The 22,716-nt window shown below is 40.3% G+C and overlaps 2 protein-coding genes across 2 annotated transcripts; one reads left to right on the top strand and one right to left on the bottom strand.

The window, feature by feature from the left end:
- Positions 1–2,745: 2,745 nt before the first annotated feature.
- LOC146971169 (desmoglein-2-like protein) lies at positions 2,746–10,374 on the bottom strand. Its single transcript, XM_085805276.1, has 14 exons — positions 10,142–10,374; positions 9,239–9,325; positions 8,444–8,602; positions 8,201–8,342; positions 7,949–8,112; positions 7,507–7,641; positions 7,232–7,417; positions 6,831–7,108; positions 6,584–6,726; positions 6,259–6,480; positions 5,590–5,823; positions 5,187–5,311; positions 4,745–5,059; positions 2,746–4,001 (listed from the first exon to the last, which is right to left on the bottom strand). The coding sequence occupies exons 1-14, from the start codon at positions 10,193–10,195 to the stop codon at positions 2,991–2,993; spliced, it is 3,255 nt and encodes a 1,084-aa protein (XP_085661402.1). The 5' UTR covers positions 10,196–10,374; the 3' UTR covers positions 2,746–2,990.
- A 4,207-nt stretch (positions 10,375–14,581) lies between these two features.
- dsc2l (desmocollin 2 like) lies at positions 14,582–22,343 on the top strand. Its single transcript, XM_085805275.1, has 16 exons — positions 14,582–14,782; positions 14,955–15,051; positions 15,231–15,436; positions 15,552–15,656; positions 16,100–16,255; positions 16,845–16,989; positions 17,082–17,236; positions 17,364–17,498; positions 17,621–17,806; positions 17,915–18,162; positions 18,330–18,472; positions 19,042–19,263; positions 19,792–20,013; positions 20,275–20,390; positions 20,509–20,799; positions 21,215–22,343. Exons 1-16 carry the CDS (start codon positions 14,744–14,746, stop codon positions 21,410–21,412), a joined length of 2,664 nt encoding a protein of 887 aa, XP_085661401.1. The 5' UTR covers positions 14,582–14,743; the 3' UTR covers positions 21,413–22,343.
- Positions 22,344–22,716: the final 373 nt, after the last annotated feature.

The following is a 22,716-nucleotide window of genomic DNA, read 5'->3' as shown; positions in this document are numbered from 1 at the left end:
TTTGACAAGACTTGATGGCCAAAAGAGCAAATTCTAGACAAGAAAAACATTTTCCTCTATCATTGAAGTAAAAGACAAAATTAAAATTAAAATAACAAGTCAAAGGGATGCAATATGTCAAAGGTATCAGAAAGATACCCCCAGGGACACCAACCCTTTCAAACTCAAGGTAGTGCAAAGACAGGTTAACCCACTTTTCTCATTGGTGTCAGAAAGGAAGACAGATTTATTGACTTCATAGCTCCTTGAGGCGCTAAATGTTATTGCAAATGCCACTGGCAGGAAAGCAATGTTTGTTTGACCTACAATATATAAGCACCTAGGATACAAAACAAAAACAAGTGGCAGATTTTGCAACCATTAACTGAACAGCAGCCGGAGGTTTTGGCAGAGGAAGCGTATCAAGAAACGTATGCAGCCCATAATCAAGGAAATACAATTGCACAGGGGCAAATATGAGAATCTAAAAAGCTGTGCACTGCTTGGACTGTAATTTGGCAACATAATTGTTAAGTCAGTGAAGTCAAGGGAGATTTCCTCGACCCAGAAGATAAGACGAACTGTCGCTAAGTGCTCTGCTACTGAGACTTTATTTGGCCACAAGGACACTTTCCGACAGATCGCAAACCACATCCTCCTTTATAACATGCAAATGAGCAACATCTGTGACACAGATAAACTGTTGTTTATTAAAAAAGGTTTTGTTTTTATTATACAGAACCCTGCTAGACTGGTGATCAAATGACTGCCGACATAGCACACATCATCTCAACCAGTCAAAACCATAACATAACCTTATCTACTGATGCAAGATTTGTTATCAGACCACATCCCCTTTATTTCCAGGACAAAACAGTGTGGTGGTGATCCTGTGGTATTGGTTTTAAATGTAATGTTTTAAAGGTTTGGGATAGGTTTGTCATTTAAAACCACTCTACCACGCTTCCATGAGGGAAACCGGAGTTTCTACTTTTCTCTTCTTTGTTTGTGAGAAGCATGAGTGACTCTTTTCTGGACAGCTATACAAAGTAAGCATTTGTACCATGCTTAACATAGCAACGTTGCCATCAGCCGAGAAAAGCTCAGCACAAAATCCTGTGTGAATTTTTGACTACAAATTTCAGGGATTAAGATTAACTTTTTGTTTTCTGTACCTGGCCTAAATGATTAAATGGTTTCAGTTTGTGCATTTGATAGTAACACCTCCACACCATATTTTCAAAATTAGTATTTCAAAACAAGATGTGACAAGATGATGCACTTCTTTGCATCTCATTTGCTGCAACATGAAAATATTATAAACATATTGCACTGCGTTCTGTAGTATCTCTTCAATGCCAAAACAAAATAAAATGTGACAAAATGTTGTTGTTTTTTGAATTTGATTTTATTCTCATAGGTGATGCAAAACTACAAAATAAGACACTCACTTCAATGCTGTTTACTGTGCTATCTAAAGCAACATATTCTTACAGCCCATTAAGAACTACTGTACAGTAGAGACAGAAATAATACCAATAGCAAGTACAGCAATATCAAACAAAGTCATTCTCCCAAATGTTTTCAGTGCTTGGGAAGCTCATAGTCTATATTACCTTTCCCATCCACATACCCAAATGATGTTACCAGTATATATACAAAAACAACATATTAAAAATCAATCTCAGAATTGTCTCAAAATATACATTTGTAATATAATTGTAATTTTTTTTTGGTAAAAAAAAAAACAAAACAAAAAAACAACAACAACAGCTCTGATAGTTTTGGCACTTATTTGTCTCATTGAACAGCATGGAAAACATAATACTAAGAGTGCAACAGTACAATAGAAAACTTGTGTAGTGTTATCTGCTTTGGTTTAAAGTCTATAATGACTGCCTCATAAAAAGAATTTCATCCCTTCTTGCTGCAATAAATCCTTAAAACACTGGTTCTTTGTTGAGGTTGCTTTCATCAGTTGTACATTTATCTACGTGTCATTCTGTCCCAAAGGGAGCCGCCCATATGACAGTTCTCTATTAGTTACACTATAACTAACTACAGCAATCCAAAGGTTAGCTGAGCAACCTGGAGTGTGGCTGAAGCTAAAATCTTCTAAATACAAAACAGGCATCTTTAGAACACCACACAAAAATATAATGAACCAGTTGGTTAAACTTTGCTTTGTGACTTTTAAATGGAAACACTGTAGAATGCACAGGTTCACAAACTCAAAAGTGTAATCAGTGAGAGTTTGTATATCATTTCAAATATCTAATTTCCCACTTTCATCATCTATCATCTATTATAGTTACGTCACTGGTTTATTACAAGTTCTCACAATAAGCTATAATTGTTTTTTTATTTGCATTTTGTTCTTTGTGATTCTCTAACCTTTTGCTCTTACTGAGACCAACAACACTGTTGATTTCCATGTAGATGAATCTGACTTTAATTGGTGTGCACTTGTTTCTTCCCTGACAGATGTAAATGGGGAGACCTTTTATGTTTGTTGTTTCTCTTTGCTTAGGAGATCTGGTCCCAGGGTTGTGGTTTTTGTTTGATGGGTAAGTAGACACTGTATGGCTGACAGGTCTGGTTATGCTGATTACTTTGACTGTTCTTGCCCTGCAGCCATGCTAGCGTACCTGAAATAAATAGAATGCTTATAGGTCTTGTCTTAAGTACAGAAACTGATCATCCCAAGATCTTTTTGCCAAGGTGTACAGTGTACCAACTGCAGCCATTACATTTTCAGCAAATGTTAACACAGCCCCATTTTAATAAGTAGCATAGGAGAAGTTAATGCACTTTTTGGAATTAATGTCATTGTAATATTCCTAACTAGTAATACTATAAAAAACAATGCCTTTTATGGCCAAGATAGTCATGGAGGAAATACCAGGTGTTAACTACTGTGATCAGCAGTGTTACAGTATTGCACTTAGAAGGTAAAGCAGAATAAACTACCCTTTTACCAGTGTGAAATTAGTGAAGTCAAAAGGTTTGATTCATGCTCTAGAACTAGATTCAGTATTCCTCTCAGTGACTAATACCTTCTTCTGTTGCACAACCAGTTTCTGGCCTCCTTGCAATTTGGGTGTGACAGTCCGGGAACCATAATTTGATCCAATTGAACCGTGTGAACCGAGTGAAAAACTCTGCACACCTTGACTGATGTCCAAGCCCTCTATAGATCCCTGTCCTAGACCTTGCTCTGCACCCAGGGACTCATTCTCCACCACTAGCACTTTCTTGGACCTGGAGATGGTTCCTTGTGAAAGGCCTTGCACTACCTGCCCTGCCACTCCACCAACTCCTCCCTGCCTGTCCACAAGGACCACACCGTGCGAACCCTGATGACCACCGACCTGCACCAGTCCCTGACTTAGTCCAAGTCCCTGACTTAGTCCAAGCCCCTGACTTACCCCAAGCCCCTGACTTAGCCCAAGCCCCTGACTTAGCCCAAGCCCCTGACTTACCCCAACTTGGCCTACCTGAGCCACTGACTGCTGCTGGGTACCACCTGCCACAAGCAACATCTGCGGTTGGGACTCAACTACATACATGGGCGTAGCAGCATAGTACATAGCGGGCTGCTGTATGAGCAGTGTTTGGCTGGGCATCACTATCTTGTCCTGGACGACGGTAGACAAACCTGATGCTACATTGGAGGTGTTGATAGTATTGATGTTGACATGGTCCCTCTCGCTGATATTTATGTGGTCGCTCTCCCTGATTCTATCTGTGTGTGTGTGGACATGTGTGTGAGTGGAGGGCCTGATGGGAGACACGGGTCTGACAGGGCGGACATCCACAGACTCAATCACTACATTTGATCCCTGACAGATTTCTGCCAGGGTTTTGAATTTAGGCCCAAGGTCATCCAGGAATGCAAGATCAGTGTCATTCTCAAGAAGGCTGCAACAGCCCACAGAACCTGCCAGTGACTCCTGACCCTCGTAGTCATAGACCAGCAGTGCATCCTTCTGTTGGGAGTGGTGTGCTGCATGGTTTGCTTTCTGCAAAGAAAAAAGAAAGAATCAGAATATATGAGTTGGGCTTCAGTAACACTGACATTTCAGTTCAGTTCAGTGTGTACAATACAGCCTGATAGTTTTGGAGATTATATATCTGAATATGTATTACCAAAGTTTATCCAATTTTTGATTAAGTTTAAGCAGCACAAGCTCAGAAAATGACCCTAATTACAGTAATACAAGGTAAGGTGTAAATTGCCAATGATAAAAAAAGGCAACAATAAAAACAAAAATCATGTATATATGTAAATAAAAAAGGCCTTTTTAAGACATTTGTCAAATTACACTTTACCTGTGACTACTATCATGAATGAAGCCTTTAAAGTTAATGCAAACATCGCCTATTGTTGCTTCATCTTTTGGTGGTTAACTAAAACCATCTGCTTGTACAAAGGCACTGTTGGGACAAACAGTGTTACTATGTCCTCTGCATTATTAGTACAATACTTTTTATAGAGTGTCACTGCTATCAAAATGGTGAGATAGAGGCACATAACAAAGCGATACCAAAACAACCTACAAGGGCAAAACATTTGTTGGAATTTCTGCAACGATGCTGGAATAAACTTTCTAAACACTACTTTATTCACAGAGCAGAAAAATACCACGAGTTTGGTTGGCTGCTAGATGAGACAGTTGACTTAATCCTCATCTAAATTCTACTTAAGTGTGATGAAAATTATGACCATGAATTTTGGTTGTCTATCAAATTTAAAGATACTCACACTTGAATAGTACTCGTCAAGGAACTGCTCAGATAAAGCCATCCCATCGAAGGCCCCACCTCTATACTGGGAGAAAAGATGTTGACCTCCAGCCATTCCTGAATCAATTACTTCCTCTTGGGTCATCACATATTGACCATGTTGACCATATGACTGCATGTCTTCAGCTGTGAAAGCGGCTCCGCCTCCTCCAGCAGCCATGCCTCCAGCAGCCATGCCTCCAGCTGCTCCTGATCCTCTATATTCTTGGTATACCTGTGCCCCATAGCCACCAGTGGCATCAACTTCCACTGGGACTTGTAGAAGAGGAACTTCCTGTAAGTAAAATTTGAGATTGAGTTATAATATTTTAGGCAAATGTGATGAACACACTTTCAAAACTAAAAACACGTAAACTATCAGAGAAGATCCATTTGTGTAAATGTTGCACTGATGTAAGTACCTTGTCTTCTCCCTGCCCCTCTGTGTGATATGAGATGAGCCCTTGTTTCGTATCAAATGGAATGGCCTTGAAATCCCCCAAAGCACCCCCTCCACACAGGCAGAACAGCAGCAGTAGGGGCAGCACTGAAACAAACACATTTGGAACAACATCAGAGGGAATTTTCAAGACAGTAGGCAGATCAGATTAAAAAAAAGTCCCATCACTGAATCACTTTCAACAACTGCCAAAAACAATGTGCAATGCGTACTTCAGCCATGACTTAACTCGGAACTGCGTAAACTGTTTGGCCCACCCATTCTTTCAGTCTTTTCCTATTAACCTGTCATAACACGCTTAGTTGGGCAACATCTGTAGTTAAGTTAATCAGTTAAATAATTGGAATCAGGGATAGTGAACTTACAGAGAAGCAGTAGCAATCCCAGCAGCAGAAGTAGGATACCTGCCGCTCCAAAACCTGATGTTGTAGTCAAGCGGGAGGCCGCACAGGTCTTAGTGCTTTCGAGACAGGTGCACACAACTACATTCATCATCTGAACATCATCGCACGACCTCCCTTGCTGGTCCTTGATCTTCACTTCCACGTTGTAGTTGCCTGGCCACAGTTTAGCTTGGTCTCGGATAATAGCTGTGGTTTCTGAAACAGGAGAAAATGCAAATTTTTCAGTTTGCTGCACAAGTCACTTAAGTTGGTTTTTGCGTCATCATATAATGATGCTTCCTTTTTAGGGCTAACTGACATTTATTTGGCAGAAACAGCTATTAACATAAAAAGTAGTTAAATGGATAATTGTTTAATGACATAGTACCTTCAAAGCAATAAAACAGTGCAAAACGCTCCTGGCTATGTTCAAAACACTGTACAGTGCACTTGAAGCAAACAATGTAAACAACAATGTGCAGTGACAATTGTTTGTGCTAATCATACAGTGTAAAGCCAGGAAGTCCGCTTGTGAGTCTTTAAAAGTTTAAAGTTTTTAATCTTAAAAACCAGAGCTGATTAAAGGATTTGCAATAATACAGCCGTGTCCAACACCAACAAGGAGCGATTGTGCTCTTCATATTGTCTCACCATTAAGATGCTCCACCGTCCAGCTCCCCTTGCTGTTCTCCTGGACCACAGTGAACTCAAATGGTGCCGAATTGGGGAACTCATCCTCGTCAACTGCTGTGGCATAGATCACACTATCCCCAAGGCACATTGTGTGAGCTGTAGTGGTCAGCTTTGGACATTCATCATTAGTGTCCTTCACCTGAATGGCTATCGTCCCTGTGGCAGTTACTGAGGGACTATCTGAAAGCCAAAGAGGAGAAATTGCATTAACCTGCTTAACACTATATACAGTGCAATATATCCACTGTGGAATAATGACAGCTATCATATTCATAGAACTCACCTTTGGTGGTACATATAATTTTGGCATAATATGTTCCATTGACCAAGAACTTGGACTCTCTGTCAGGCAGTTTGTTCAGCTTGATGTCTGCTGTATTTTCATCAATAATCAACCAGTTGTCCACATCGTAGAATTTTGCATATCTAAAAGTATGAAAATCAGATGTAAGGGCAAAAAAAGGTACTCATGCAAAATATATACATTCATGGACACAAAGAGTCTTTTTTACTACAGGTTGAGTCCGTACCTGACGTTGGTGGCTGTCTGGAGAGTGTCACTATCAATAGCAGCATAATTAGTGATGACTGTGTGGGTGGAGATGGAGGTCTTGTCCTCTGAGACAGACACCACTTTGACAGTCGGTTGGAACCGGGGTCCTTCCTTCTGATTGACCACATTGATTTTTACAGGGTAGGTTTTGGGGAATGAGGGCAATGTGACTGACTGAGAACCAAAGTTGTACTCTGCTTTATTGCGAACAGCCACTCCCAAGTTGAGCACTTTCAGCTCCTCGTAGTCCAGGGCCTGAAGGATAACACACAGTTTAAATTACCTGTTATAAAATTGTTAATCTTCATTACATTATATATTCTTCATTTCAATGCATGTGGTTATATAGTCAATCAAAATGAGACTACAAGTTTCTACCTTGTGAATCATGATAATTCCCTCGTTGGTCTCAGAATCAGTGGTGATACTGAAATAGCCTGCTTCATTCCCTGAAATGATTTCGAAGACAGCGAGCCAGCTGTCAGTGTGAATCACATCCATGTCAATGGCTCTGATCCTCATCACTTCCACATTAATGGTATTCTCTTCCACCCTCCCTTCATACTGCAAACAAAATGCACATGTATGGTTACAAAAAAAACCCCCAACAAAAGTACACAAGTTTTTAGTGGTGACAGTGGTGGCAAACCTACCGTTTCCTTTTCCAGGGTTGGAATATTGTCATTTATGTCCAGAATTACAATGTCAATTTCTGCAGTTCCTGTGTTTCCTGCTGACATTCCACCCATGTCGGAGGCACTGATAGTCAACTTGTATGTTTCTTTTGTCTAAAAAAAAAGGAAAGAAAAAAAAAGATGATGGATATAAATCTCTGACCAATACCTTCAAATTTCTGATGAATGTGAATATGATTTTGTCTTAATATCTGACTAAATTTTCCTCACTGACTATGATCCAAGAGGTGCAACAAAAGATGTTTATTTTGTGTGGTGAAGCTAATTTCACCTATCCATTCAAAGATTATTCAAACCTGTCCTAGTCAACAAAACAGGAGCTAATGGAAAAGGTGTGAAAGTGAGATACACCATGTGCCCTGACTCATCACTCAGTTCAGCAGTGTGCATGATGTCTCACCTCCCTATCCAGAGTGTTCTTATTAACCATGACCTCTCCAGTCTGAGAGTTGATGAAGAACATCCCAGCACTGTTACTCTGCTCCACAATGCTGTAGTAGATCTGGGATCGAATTGTGTTTGGTTCATCAGCATCAGTAGCATTTACCTTCATGACGACAGTACCTATAAAGTTAAAGAAATAATGCAGATGAAATGACATTTTTCTATTCAAGGGCCATATCACCAATATACCTGAGATGTTGTAAATTACCTGCTGCACTGGATTCATGGATGCGTCCAATTTGCTTTGCTTGAATGATGGGTGGGTTGTCATTGTCATCTTCAACAGTAATTTTCAGGTCAATATCTCTTTCAGCATAGGTCCCGTCGACGAATTTTGCAACACCTTTCAACTATAAGAAAAGATTTCAGAAGCACTCCAACATTTCCTCATTGAGTGTATTCCTGAAAATGTTTATATCAAATACAATGTGGCTAAGACAAGTGCTCTTACATGATAGAAGGCAATGTCCTCTCGATCCAGAATTTCGTGGACTTTCACAAAGCCAGTGATAGCATCGATAGAAAATCTGCGTTGAGGTGGCAGGTCGACACCACGTCCTGTTAAGTAATACAGGACCTTTGTTTGTTCGCTGGCCTTGTCTGAGTGAATCTGAAACACAAATACACAAACACCACATGAATTCCCCTGATTTCAACACCTACTGTATGACTTTTAGTTCACAAGGTGAAGTCTGTTGATGTAATTAAATAACTTGCGGTGTCTTTGTACTTGTATACTATCAAACCTAATCAAAACGAATGATTTTCACATCCTGCCCATGCAAGCAAGTCACACTGGTTTGACATTTACACCATTGCTGCCAGTAACAGTTTTCACATAGAACCAATTTGCCTATAGCACCACACCTCACACTCCGTCAATATCTACCTTAGATATGAAACTGGATTAAGCCTCAGCAAATCAAACAGGGGAGTGTCCATCTAACTGTGAGAATAAAGACGTATATTCTCATATACAAGGTGTGAACTGATTTTCTTTCTGAACATGGTATTTTGCCAGAGTCAGGGGACCTGTTCTCACACAGAGCCAAAACTAACTGATTTCCAAAAACGTAGGATTAAACCAGTGAAATGGAAAATACAATCAATCTACTTCAGTGTCAGGAGTATTTCAAGGAAAACGGTGTTGCTAAACCTATACTATTTATCACCCATTTAACATTCTGCATATTTTCAGACAATTTTAAATAGAGAATAATACAGATTTGAACAGTAGGCTACTGACTTTGGCAATATAGTCATAGCCACGGTAATCGACGTTCTCCTTCAACTTCCTGGGAGCCAGGATCCATTCAGCCTCCACAGGAACTGGCTGCAGGTAAACAAAGAGGGAGGAAGAAGTTGATGATTAATGTGTAATGATTATAAAATCATAGAATATCCTTGCTGCTAGCTAACTGATCAACACATACAGAATTACACATATTTCCTCCTACATCATGAGATTAGGCCCATTGAGGAAATCTGACTTAAAAAACAAAAACAAAACACACATATAAATGTATGCTTATTAATTAGGCCTACTGTTAATAAAATCAATCACCATCTCTTATATCTTTTTTTTTTTAATTAAATCAAGTTTGTCATATCATTTGTCATTTGATTTTGTGAGAAAGGATCAAAGCACTTTGAACAACACACCTGGGCCAGTGATATCAGTCCATACCAACATGCCTAGGCACACCTCAAAGATCTCAGAGTTAAAAATTTACCCTGAACTGACAATGCGAATAAGAAAGAAAAAAAAACTTTACTTTTCAAATGATAAAAACTTTTTTCTGTCCATTTAATTTATTCTTCATCCATTATTCTATGAAAAGCCCGTGAAAAGTTGTTGAAGAAGAAATAACAGACAGAGCGACAGTGACCTTCCCGCACACTGGGAGTGAAACGGACACTGCGCATTTACTTTTCTTCTCTCTCTTCAGCTGGGAAACTCGATGGTTTAACTTTTTTTTTTTTTTTTTTAACTGTAGCCTATAGCCTACAGCCTCATATGAGCATCTATCCATGGGTTAATACTTCGCGGTAGAAGAGAAAGGGCCACACCTGTTAAAAATCCGCTACTCTACAAACCAGAACGAGTCTAACCAACATGTTAGACACAGTTATAAATTCGTGTACTTACCGACATAAACATCGCCAGCAGGATGAAAACGCTGCATTTCAGCAGTGGAGCCATCGGCGTGAACGAAAGAACAACAAAAAAAAATCACCAAACTTTAACGATCCTCCCGCTGAAGTTGAAACCCGTCAGCTTTGACTCCTGCCTGTGGTCTATTGTGCTGACTTTGACCCAAACTGAAGCTAAGAAGTATTACAGCACAGCAATAGGCGGCTCCTCCCTTAGTGTGATTGCACACTGTTGATAACAGGCGGGGAGAGGGGGTGGATTTGTCCACTGCCTGCATAGCTGTAATGTTTGTGTGCAGCCTATTGTTTCAGGAAGGAAAAAAAGAAAGAAAACGCACACACACACACACAGGTGGACAGAGCTCCAGAGGAAGTCCTAACTGACCTGGCAACAAACTCCAGTTGTGAATGTTTTATTGTCAGTCTGAAATGATGTGTGAAATAATGGTTTATCTTTAAACACTAACAACAATAACATAACATTATGACTTTACAGTAGTTTGAGTCTATTGTGATTGATTTTGATATTCTTTTTTTTTTTTTGTTAAAGTGGACCAGTGTCCTTTTTTCCACCAGCTTTCTCGCTCGTCTGTAAAACTTCACCTTCACCTGTGAAATTCCCAAGGAGTGGGTTATAGACTTTTGTTTCTGGGTTCACCATAGACAGACACCCAGCTGCACAGTGGGCCCTTTTACAGACATGCACATGAAGGAAATTAAGTGGGAAAAGATGTGTAAGGACAATTTGCATTGCCAAGATTGTTGATGCCTTCACTCCCTATGGTCAAAGGTGTGTCAGTATGCCACAGAGTATCAGATATCTCACATTACTGGGGCAAATCAATTGATACAAAGATAATAATGACCTAGTATTTGTGCACCTCACTCTTCACTGCTACAACAGTTTTTCCCCACATCAAGAGTGACTACTTTCTGAGCCATAATTCATCAATGGGCTGATTAGACAACGCCTAAAAACCCAAGCAGGTTAAGGGTCAATGTTTGGTTTCGATGAAAAAGCATGATGCATTAGAAACTGAAATAAGCGCATCAGAAAATTTTGAAACTGTAAAAAGTGACATTAGAATAACAAGAGAAGTCTCCACCTACAGTCATGTGTAAGTCTAAAGCCAGTTTTCCACCTTAGTGAATGCGTCAGAGAGTTGGAAAGAAATGTTACCACAGTTTTACTCTGAAATGCATCTGAGTCAGTCAGGTACGAAAACATGTCATATGACCTGGTTAGTTCTGTCAAAGCGTCAAAATGCTGATGGAGGACGTCGGTCTTGTCACCGTGTGTCAGTGTCCTGAGAATCTACTTTTTTTGTCCGAATTATGTGATTATGTTATTCTAACAGTATGCTACTGTAGCTGAAACAACTTCAAGCAACATTCTTGGGAGCTGAATTCAAAGTCATTTATATTGACCAACCAGACTATGTATTTGTGAGATTGTCTATACGGTGTACACTTGCTTTATTGCCAGTTTATTGAGTGGCGGAGACCGGGGACGGGTTTAACGTTCTTGACACTTCTGTACCTTGGAGCTCTTTTAAATCTGTGCGTTCAAAATGTGGAACAAACTAGTGAAATGTGTCTGCTATTAAATGGCATTGCTGTCATCACTGCAACACAAACAGAAAATGCATGGTTAAGTCTAGAACACGCGGAGTGAAATGTAGCACTGTAATATTCCCTGGGTTGAGATGTGACATTATTAAATAAGGATTATGACAAAAACTTGATATTGAATGCTTTTAACACAAATTACTTTTTAAGATAATTGGTGCGTGTGCCAAGTGTGTTCATTACTTTCAGCCACAGTCTGATCCTAACCCTGCCATCATTCTCTTCCTAAAGACCTACAGGTAGGCATACTGAAATAAAAACAACAACAACATATAAATACAACTAAAAGTTTGGTTGGAATAGGTTAACATTTTTAATTGTTGTTACAACTAACCCAGACTTTTGTTGTTACAACTAACCCAGACTTTTGTTGTTACAACTAACGCAGACCCTTGGAGTCATGAACTAGCTTATCTTACAGTTAACGACTAAAGCACTAACAACTTGTATGAGTTTGGTGAGTTTTACAAAGCAGGCAATGCTATCACAAAAATAAATGAGATAAAAAACAAACTTTCTTGCCTCAAAATTTTGTTTTTTTCCTTCTAAAATTGTCTGTGTCTGCCACACGGTGCTACTGTACTTCCTCACATATTGAAGAAGGACTAAACTGAGCATATACAGAGAGAATCAGGTGATTCATAACTTGTTCCTGTTTGGAGAAATTGGAAGTGTTACAGTGATCCCAACAACTAATGTGGTCTAATGTGCACCGATCCACCATAAATAATAATAAAGGTCAGCTTTGTTGAAACTCTTCCTTCATTTAACTTCACGATTATTTTGGAAACTGCACTTTGAGCTGCTCTCAAATTGCACTGCTTCAAACAGTACATGATGGGACTTGTGTGTTTATACTGTAACAACAAGGAAAATCTATACAGCGGATACACCTCTCAGTATATTGCAGTAGAACTCACTAGTGAAACATGACCATATAAATGAGTCAGTATATCTTTAATCTTATCAGTATTTATTGCTGGGTTATTGCTACAGACTGTTTAACATTGGATTTACCTGCAAACTTAACTTCTAATAAGTGAGGTTTTTTTTAATAGTTTGATTTAGTGATAATAACTGACTATAATTGATACACACGCAATAACTATTTGTCACGTCACTTAAAAACAAAAACATCACCAAGAAATTTGTCTCACCCATATACTAACTCACACTCATTACGTGTATGCCCCACCCTGCGTGTCATTTGGCACTCATCCAAAGGGTGTGGAGGGAGTCGGGACGGGTGGAGTTTCTGCTTTAGGAGCAAAACTCCTTGCCTCTGGGATAGTTGTCATTAACTGATCGGGGTTCAAAAGAACTTTCACACCTTTCAAAATATTTTATCAGGAAATGTGCGCAAACATGAATATTCTTTGTTGGCATGATGCAATTTCACAACGAACGTTAGTTCCCCGGTGGATTTCCTAATATCATGTTGCTACTTCTCGTAAAATACTTATGACGACAAACCAGACGGCCGGTATGGAGTCATAGGAATGACTTTTTATAATCTGTGATAGTCAGCAGAAGAATAAACGCTGGCTGTTTAGGGGAAGTAAAATACGTCTCCTGTGACTATTTATCACAATTAGTGGACAGTGTGGGAGGGAGAGGTCAAACAGTGTCACCAGAGGAATTAGCAGCAACACTGCAGGTTTATCTTGTCAAACATAGTCACATTGTGTGCTCTGTGCACACACTGCAGTCTGAGCGCAGAAACATCTTAATTTCAGTTTAGCTTTGGAGAGACAGGAGGTTATTTTTTTTCTGAGTCTGTCTTGACTGTTAGGACTCTCAATCAGAAGATCTTTCATTATGTCCAGACTTATGACTCATACCAACATGCTCTTCCTGGCATTTTTCTCACCTTTCCTGTTGCTGTTGCAGCCGCAATGTATCCTTACTACCCCTGTGCACTAAACAAGATCTACCCCAGTACACTGGACCCACATGGGAACATGTTTTACAAGGACACAGGGCCGTCAGTGTTCTCTGGCCACTCTCGCTTTTATCAGCAGTTTATAGAGATAGTGAGCGCTTCGCCGTGGGAGTGCAGCCTTGGCCACACCAGGCTTTAGTCAGCTCACATTCCTGTGGTGTTAAGTGAAGAGCCCAGTTCTGTTCCTCCTACGGTCAGAGGAGAGAGGAAAGAGGAGAGAGGGGAGGGGCGTGTAGGGGTCAATCTCTGTGTAGACCTGGGCGAGGTTTTTCAGACGTTTTTTAAAGACGAGCAGACACACAAACAAGTACTAACCCTGAGGGTGAATGTAACTCAATAAATAAATAAATAAATACAGAGAACAGATTATTCCTAATAAAAAAGTGTTTTGACTTTACCTCAGCTCCCAGAGCACCTGTTCAACCTCCCCAGAAACCATGACACTGTCGCTTTAAGAAATGGCTTTCATAGGCATTTATATTTCACAAGATACAGCCATAACTCTTCCATGAGGAATTATATGGTGTCTTGGTGTGTGGTTTGGGTGTCTTGCAACAGAATGAAAATTGATTACAGAGTCACTTTTGCTTGCAAAAAAAACAAACACTTGGACAATGTTTCCCCCTACTGGCAGGAAATAAAAAAAAAAATCATATATAAATTCAAACTTTCAGGAGTTGACGTGTTCAATACAATAGAAGCAAAAGCCCAGAGCACAAGCCTTAGGTGCTTCGCCCTGGCTGTGATCATAGCCTACCAGGCAGGCAGGGTTGACAGTCTGGGTGGGGCAGTGTAGGTGTGTCGGTAGGTTGAGTCAGTGCCAGCAGCGACAGACAGATACCGCGGCTCTCAAAACTCCTGTCCGTTTCGCCCCGACAGGACAAGTGCAGGGATATCGAGTGGCTCCCGTGTTTGTTTGGTTTTTTCTCTCCTTAGCTTTAAACGGCGACACAATTCAATCAGCTGTCACTTCGGTGGAGTCCACTCAGCTCGCGGAGCGGTTGTTCAAGGAAAAGTTTTCCAGAAATGGCGAAGGTTTTGATTTTAAACATCTGCGTGATGTTGGTAAGTCCCACTTCCTTTTTTTTCTCTCTCTCTCTCTCTTTTATTTGTTTTATTTTCCCCCAGCCAAATGTCCACTAAAAGTCTTTGCTACACTAAGCTACACTTGTAACGCTTTAGTTTTAAATGGGCAGTTAATGTTAACATAACTCAATGTAATACGACTCTACCTCAGGTCCTGTCCTGTTCCTGTGTCGACTCCTGTTTTATCCCGAATAACCTTTATGTCCCCGTGCCACAATCCATTCCAGCTGGATACGAAGTCACTAAAGGTATTTTCCCCAAATCATCTGTTTTTATTTAACTCCTTCTGTAACCGTCTCAGCCCCCATTTCTCCCTTGAATCTTTTCCTGTAAAGACTCTGTGGGCTTTTGTTTTGTATCTTCCCCTGTTATGTGTTTCTTTATCTTCTATTGTTTTGACATACCTTTACTCTTTCTCGACCTTCAGTTGAACCCACGGACTGTGACACCAGCTCAGTGCACTTCACTTTGAAGGACTCGAGTTTTACAATAAAAACAGATGGGGTGATAGTGGCTCTGAGCACCGTAACTGTGGCAACAGGGCGGACATTTTCTGTGTGGGCTCGCGACGATAGGGGCCTCGAGAGTGAGATGGAAGTTCACCTTGTCCACAGACAACTCCAGAAGAGAGAGGTGAAACTATTGCGTATTATACTTTGTCTATTTATTTATTTATGAGTGGTATCTATACGCATTTTAAAACACCACCCTCCTCCTCACCCCCTCTTCTATTGTTTGCCTGTTACAGTTCAGAGGCCAAGGCTTACTGAGGCGTTACAAAAGAAGATGGAGTCCTCCACCCTTCAACATCTTGGAGAACGACAAGGGGCCTTTTCCAAAAGACATCGAAAAGGTAAGGTCAACGCCGAGAACACGTGCTTCTCTAAAATAGTTGGTGACAAATTTACACGGCAAGACTTCTCAGTGTTTACTGGTAAAACAAAATGAGAATTTCCTCATAGATTTACTCACATAATCCTCCCCAACACACACACAATCTGATTCACACACCCAGACACACCTATCAATTAAATCCTTACTTTCACATGACTTTATTCTGTGATTAAATCCTTTGATGACTATTCACCTGCATCATTGGACTGTCTGTTGGACTCTACCTGAGGACATCATAGGGTCACATTTGGTTTTTTGTCCTCACTCTTTTCTCATGATTCATTTCAAGTAAAAAACACATTTTGTCAGCATTGCCTTCACTAAGAGACGGTTTCCTGAAAAACAGGAATCCTCGTTTTTTTGTTGTTCTTTTAATATGATGTGAATTTGTTTCTGTTGCAGATCGTGTCAGACTCCGAAGCCAAGCACCAAGTGTACTATACCATCAGTGGACCTGGTAGCACTGAGCGTCCGGTGAACCTGTTCACTATTGACAGGGAGACCGGGATGCTGAAAGTGCACGGAACTGTTGATCGTGAGGAGTTCCCAGAGTTTGTGGTCAGTGTGAAGTACTGTAACCAACTACCTAATGCCCTCCCCTGATAGTTATTTTTAACATCTGCGTACACTTGTTTTCTAAATTAGTTCTCATTTTTCAAAACTACACCGTGCAAAATGTCACATATCTGTTATAACATGAATATACATATGGAAACACAACTGCCATCTACAGTAACACCCCTCTGTCTTGTATAGGCTTGTAAGTACATTTAGAAAGTGACAGTACAGTTGTGATTGACTGTCTCTGCATGTTTGGACACATGTGAACAAGGTTTTGATTGTTTAAGAGGCGTCTGCACGTGTGTTTTAGTGATATGAGAAAGGGGTGTGCTGTTTTGAGAGGTGGATTAAGAGTAGCGAGAGTGACATTGCTGATGCGTGACTGGCTATTTCAATTATATATAGCCTAGTCTTTCTCAATCACTTTGATGCCAATTTGTCAATGGATTGATTTGAGTTTCGTGTCTTTAGTGAAATCATAATGTTTATTATAGTGTTGCTTCAACCCATCACTGACCATCTTTGAAAATACACAAACCCACGTGTTAAGATTGACACTTCTTTCTTCTTCTTTTTTTCTTGGCAGCTGACGTTCAGAGTTTTCGATAAATTTACAAATCGGGAGACAGACACGCCTTTGCCCATCCCAGTGATTGTAGATGATTTGAATGACAATGCTCCACAGTTTTCAAGCCCGCTGCAGTTTACTGTGCCTGAGAAAAGCCAAGCAGGTGAGACACATGAAACACACACTGATAAATCCTGTGGTATTTAACCTTCAGGAAGATAATAATAAACTCAATGATCATGTTTTACACCACAGGAACAGTGGTGGGGAAAGTGAATGCCACAGACAGAGACAAGGAGGACACCACTCATGTCAAGATAAAGTACACTCTCTTGACTGGATTAAACCTCTTTGCCATCAATCCGAAGACAGGTGTCATCACCACAGTGACCAACACCCTGGATAGAGAGGTGAGCTCTGCCTTTTTTTGTATTAGTAATTCACCCAGAAAGACTAAGAAAGAAATGAGGTGACACATGCTCTTGATTGGCCTCTCAGATGATTTGACATTATTGCCTTTTTATTCATTCCCCTTAGGAACAAGAAACGCATCTGGTGACAGTTCAAATTCAAGATAAGGAAGGTGCAATAGACGGCCTGAAATCGACAGGAACGGCAACAATTACTTTGGGCGATGTCAACGACAATCCACCGACTTTCAAAGCAACGTCTGTAAGTTGATAGTAATTACTTAAGAAACTTTATCTCAATGTCTTTCATGACAGCAAAATGTAACTCAAACTTGTTTAGACTGGATGTCTCATTTGAGAAACACGCCCTTTGTTTCCTTGTAGTACACAGCCACTGTTAACGAAAATGAAAAGGACAAACTTATCCTTCGAATTCCCGTTGACGACAAGGATTTAATAAACACACCAAACTGGGTTTCAAAATTTGTCATCACTCGTGGAAATGAAAATGGCAACTTCAGGATGGAAACTGACCCCAAAACAAACGAAGGGCTTTTGTACGTCTCGAAGGTGAGTTACATTTTTTATTATTGATATTATTATTATGAAATTAGGCAGAAGTAGAAACTATTGAACATGACATACAGCAGTGACTCACTCACTTACTCTTCCTCACAGGCCCTGAATCATGAGCTCAACAATAAAATAGACCTTGAGATTTCGGCACGTAACGAAGCTGAGCTGGTCAACACGAATGCGAAATGGAACTCCATCCCTGTGGTCGTCACCGTCACTGATGTCGACGAGGGCCCAGAATTCACTGCTCCCACCGTCCGCTTCATCGTCAAGGAGAACACAAAAAATGGCACTGTGATAGGACGCTACACAGCCGTAGATCCCGAGACCAAGAGCAGCAATGGGATCACGTAAGAAATCTTTTATATATATCTGATAATGGACACAATCACAGCAAATCCTCAAGACCCCGGCTGAAGTTTATGTTACACCTCTTAAACACTGGAGGGCACACTTTGACTGCCGCACTGGAAAATATGCTTGTAATACATTCAAGTACTTTTCCACCATCTCTCAGGTATTACAAGGTCTCAGACCCAGCTGCCTGGATCAGTGTCGACAAAAATACAGGAGAGCTGAGGGTTGCAAATACAATCGACAGAGAGTCACAACATGCCCAGGATGGAATTTACAATATCACCATGAAAGCTGTTGATACTAGTAAGTTGCTTGGAAATTATGTGATGTGCTTGGCTTGTCCATGGAGTATTAAAAAAAAAAAAGAATTCATAAATTCAAGTTTATCTCAAGTATACTTGAAGGATAAAGATGTGACAGTCTTCAGTAATGCTCTCTTCCCTATTTTTTTATTCACACCTATTACCTGTTGTGTAAACTCACTCCATCACATTGTCAACAAGAAAGTGCTGGATAGAGGAGGGGTTCAGGACAGCTTATTTGTCATGTCTTTGGATATTTTTGTAAAGAACGCCAGCTCCACCCTCCCCAGTATTTGTCTGAACAAACAGCAGGATTTGTCTTTGTCTCACCTTGAAAACACCTGTTGACATGTGATGTGACTGTGATTCACAATGACTCACAGTTCCCCAGTAAGATGGTGGAAATTGGGCTTTTAGCCCAGATGCTTGTCAGAATTTGAAAAATCCAATTAAAATGACGCACCAACCAAGTGACGTCAGAATTCGAATGACTAGATCCAACATTTTCCCGCAATACCCATATGTTCTCTTGTTTTGCACGAGGACTAATGTAGTGCTTATGTATTACAGGCCAAAAATCAGGCACGGGAACAGTCATCATTCAGGTGGAGGACGAAAACGACAACATTCCATTGCCTCTCAAAGGCGAACTATTTATATGTGAGAGCGACGGAGAGCATGGTACTGTGACGGTCGTGGCTGAAGACAAAGACCAGTCTCCACTTTCCTCCCCTTTCACCTTCAATTTGCCACCAGACAACAACGGCGAATGGTCTCTGACAAGACTTAATGGTAGGTGGTTTGATTTATGTCTGCATGACAGAGGGAACATCTAATGGGACAGTTTGCATCAACACTTGTTAAGCCACAGTAAAACATGAATGAAATGTCTGTACAGGCTCTGTAAGAAACCTTCAGTCAACACAATCTAGGTCTCATTCATCCATATCTTAACTGCTGTATCACCAAAAACACCATTTGTTTGAAATAGCAAACATATGCATTCCATTAAAGTAGGCAGGAGTAGGTAGTAAGAGCTCAACAGACTGTGAATCTTTGAGGCTCATTTGTTGTGGAAAAAATCAGATAATTTATCCAAGTCAAGGTTTCTTATAACACACACTAAAATTAGTCCATTACAATTACTGGTCCTGTATTTAAGTATCATTATAACAATATAGCACAATCTTCATCACCAAATCACCTTGATCTGCTCTAAAAGATTAATTTAAAAAGTTTAAAATGTTGTAAGGAATGTTCAGTTGAAGAAACATTAAATTTTATTTATAGATTTTCTCTAAAAACACATTTCCTCCCCAGGAACTGCAGCTACTCTGAGTCCAGCCAAAAAGCTCAACACAGGGGACTACGAAGTTCGTGTGGAAATTAAAGATCTGCAGGGACATGGCGACGTACAGATGGTGAAAATAAGAATCTGCAAGTGCAAGAACGGAGTCTGCTTGCCCCCTGAATACTCGATATCATTAGGACCACTGGCTTTACTGACTATGCTGTTGCCTCTGGCTCTCCTCCTTCTGCTGTGTAAGTGCCCCACCGCTACACTCACACCAGCAGAACTGTGTAGGCTGTGCTGTGTAGATAATAAAACAGGAGTTTTGTGCCCATGCATGTGCAAAAGTGTAGGAAGAGCGACAGAAAGCTTAACTTTTTGTTGATGCTGAATTGTGCATTGTATATTGCACACTGCGCTACAATTATGCTCACTCTTGTGATGTCTATTACACATGGAGCAGTCTTTTTCCTTGTGCATTTGTTTCTAAGATTCTTGCTTTGTTGTTGCAGTCCTGCTCCTTGCCTTTTTCTGTGTGACAAAGAGGGAGAAACTGGAGATTGATGATGGAGGAGAAGGCAAAGGAATCCTGCTCCCGTCAAACACTGAGGGCAAAGGGGACGAAGTGGTGAGGACATAAAAACAAAAACTGATATCCTCATGAAAAGCTTAATTGCACCTTAATTGTGCTTCATTTAGTCAATTGTTAACTTCATTACTTTTGTTTTGTTGGTTATGCTCTCCAGGATCCCAGCCTAATCACTGTCCTCCCCACTGAACAAATAACAAAGGACATAAAACAAGAATACCAGGCGGGGAAGGGCTTCGGCTTTGGAGGGGGCCAAAGCACACTGGATAATAATGGCATATATCAGACAGGTTCTAATATGTTCTCTGGCCAGTATCAGTATGATACTCAACAGATTGACGGTCAGTACGTAGATCATCGCGTTGGAAGCTGCATCGACACCAGATACCTCGCCCAGGACCCCAGCTTCCTTCACACCTGGCAAACAAATGGCCATTACCTACACCAGGTAATGTTATTTATATATATAGTGCAGTGAATATATGTCCAGGTGTGGATGTTGGCACAAAAAAATGAGAGAAAGTGGCCAGATGCTTGCTTTTTTTTCTTTTCTCTGAGGTTTAATAACTTCTTTGTTATCTGTAAGGGCTTAGGTAATTCTCATGTGTAATATAATCTCGCTCTCTAAGCTCTGATCGTATCCTGTGTAAACTTTAATAATTCTCAACTTCTCGGTGAGAAATAACATGTCTCTAATTTGTTGGTGAGTTGTTTGTTCACTGTGTAATATGTCTGACTGCCTGTCATATCCTGAGCACCCTCGTATTATCACATGGTACAATATCTCCTCTCGCCATCACCCGGGCTTAGTCCACTCCGAGTAATAACACACGCTTCCTCTTTCTTCCATTTTGTTTCTGTAGAAGCTGGCCTACATGGGAACAGACGCGGACGGACGCTACGCCGATGACATTATCCACAGCTACGGGTTTGAGGGGGTGGGTTCTGCAGCCGGCTCAGTGGGATGCTGCAGTGACTACGGCGAGCCTGAAAACCTCGACTTCCTGAACACTCTTGGACCAAAGTTCAAAACTCTGGCAGACGTCTGCAGAAAGACATGAACAATGAAGCTGCATAATAATGGTGTTTGCTTTCCACTGTGCAGGATGTAGACTGGCCCGGGATCTTTGTGCTTGGTATTCCCCCTGAACATGAATGAAAAAAAGAAGAAGAAACGAACAAGCAGGCGGTGTCAGTGTGTGCATGCACTGCTCTGCTATTGCATTTTGCTGTAAGAAATTTTTTCTACGCTGCTTTTTGGTAAAAGTCTTTTGCACTGAAAACTGTTGTATATATTTATCATGTTGTTTATTAATGTGTATTAATGTGCTGTTTTGCCTTAAATATCTTGCAGACACATGCAGGATTATGATGGTTGTTGAATCATAGTATATGCAGTGTTGGGCTGTGGGGTTCATCAGTTAGTAACACATTAGGGTATTTTTGGTATTATTAATAATTTGATGATATGATTTTGTATAAGTGGCTGCTTTAGAGTTGTGCGTTAAATTTCATAGTTTTAATTTTATTTTTTTTGAAGAAGAAATGCCTGCATAAAAAGTTTTTTTTTTCTTTTTTAAACATTCAACATGAAAATACTTGATTCAAATTACAATCTTACAATTGCTTTTCAGTTACATAACAGTAATACGTATTGACCTCCCTTCGGCTTTCCAAAGAGTACAGTAAATGTTAGTGCAAACACATTCCAGCGCAAGTCCTGATGGTCAACTGGGCGTAGTTTCAGTCTAATATTGCTGAAGTTATTGCAACACGGCAGTTTTCCTGCAAAGGTCAGCACATGGGTGTGAGTGGGAGGAGTGCAGTGTCACTGACACTCCCTGCAACTGTCTGAGTGAAGTAAAAGAAAGTTGAGAGGAAATATCCTTGAACCTGATAATTAAAGGGGATTTGATATTCCCATGTGTGTGTATTAAGCTGTTAAGGTTGTGTGTAAGTATGCATTGTCATTAAAGGAAGTGTCTTGGTAAATTCCTTCAATGTGTCCTATTTAGTTTTATATAAGCTTTTTTTTTTTTTTTTTTTTTTACAAACATTAACATTAACTAAAATTTGTGCTGTTTTGATTCGGTATTTTGGCAAAAAGAGTGACCAGAGCAGAAACAGTTGTCATTGTGCTCACTCTTTGCGTACGTGCCTTGTGTGTGCACAGGTGAATGATTTACAAGGTGTGGCCCTCTTGGCTTACACAATGTTCCACCTTTTACCAGACTGCTCATCTCCCAGCTAATATTTACCTCCAGCCTCGATCAGGGCGTTGCCATGATAACCAGAACTTGTCTGTGCCTGTTAAGCAATACCAGTAATTATCTACAATATAAATAAAATACAAACAATATACAGT

The sequence above is a fragment of the Trachurus japonicus genome, chromosome 17, assembly GCF_045865225.1.
Source record: "Trachurus japonicus isolate A0001 chromosome 17, Traja_1.0".
Taxonomy (NCBI): Eukaryota; Metazoa; Chordata; class Actinopteri; order Carangiformes; family Carangidae; genus Trachurus; species Trachurus japonicus.
The sequence above is the reverse complement of the archived record's forward strand: the minus strand, read 5'-3'. Positions and strand labels throughout refer to the sequence as shown.

What these genes read in the sequence shown, in the direction of transcription:
- LOC146971169 (XM_085805276.1), bottom strand. Translation starts at nt 10,195, where the DNA reads ATGGCTCCACTGCTGAAATGCAGCGTTTTCATCCTGCTGGCGATGTTT. An exon ending in AGGACATTGCCTTCTATCAT is followed by an intron (nt 8,343 to 8,443) that starts GTAAGAGCACTT and finishes CTTTTCTTATAG; the next exon opens with TTGAAAGGTGTTGCAAAATT. An exon ending in GACGGTGGAGCATCTTAATG is followed by an intron (nt 5,824 to 6,258) that starts GTGAGACAATAT and finishes CTCCTGTTTCAG; the next exon opens with AAACCACAGCTATTATCCGA.
- dsc2l (XM_085805275.1), top strand. Translation starts at nt 14,744, where the DNA reads ATGGCGAAGGTTTTGATTTTAAACATCTGCGTGATGTTG. An exon ending in AGGAGTTCCCAGAGTTTGTG is followed by an intron (nt 16,256 to 16,844) that starts GTCAGTGTGAAG and finishes TTTTCTTGGCAG; the next exon opens with CTGACGTTCAGAGTTTTCGA. An exon ending in GCCTGAGAAAAGCCAAGCAG is followed by an intron (nt 16,990 to 17,081) that starts GTGAGACACATG and finishes TTTACACCACAG; the next exon opens with GAACAGTGGTGGGGAAAGTG.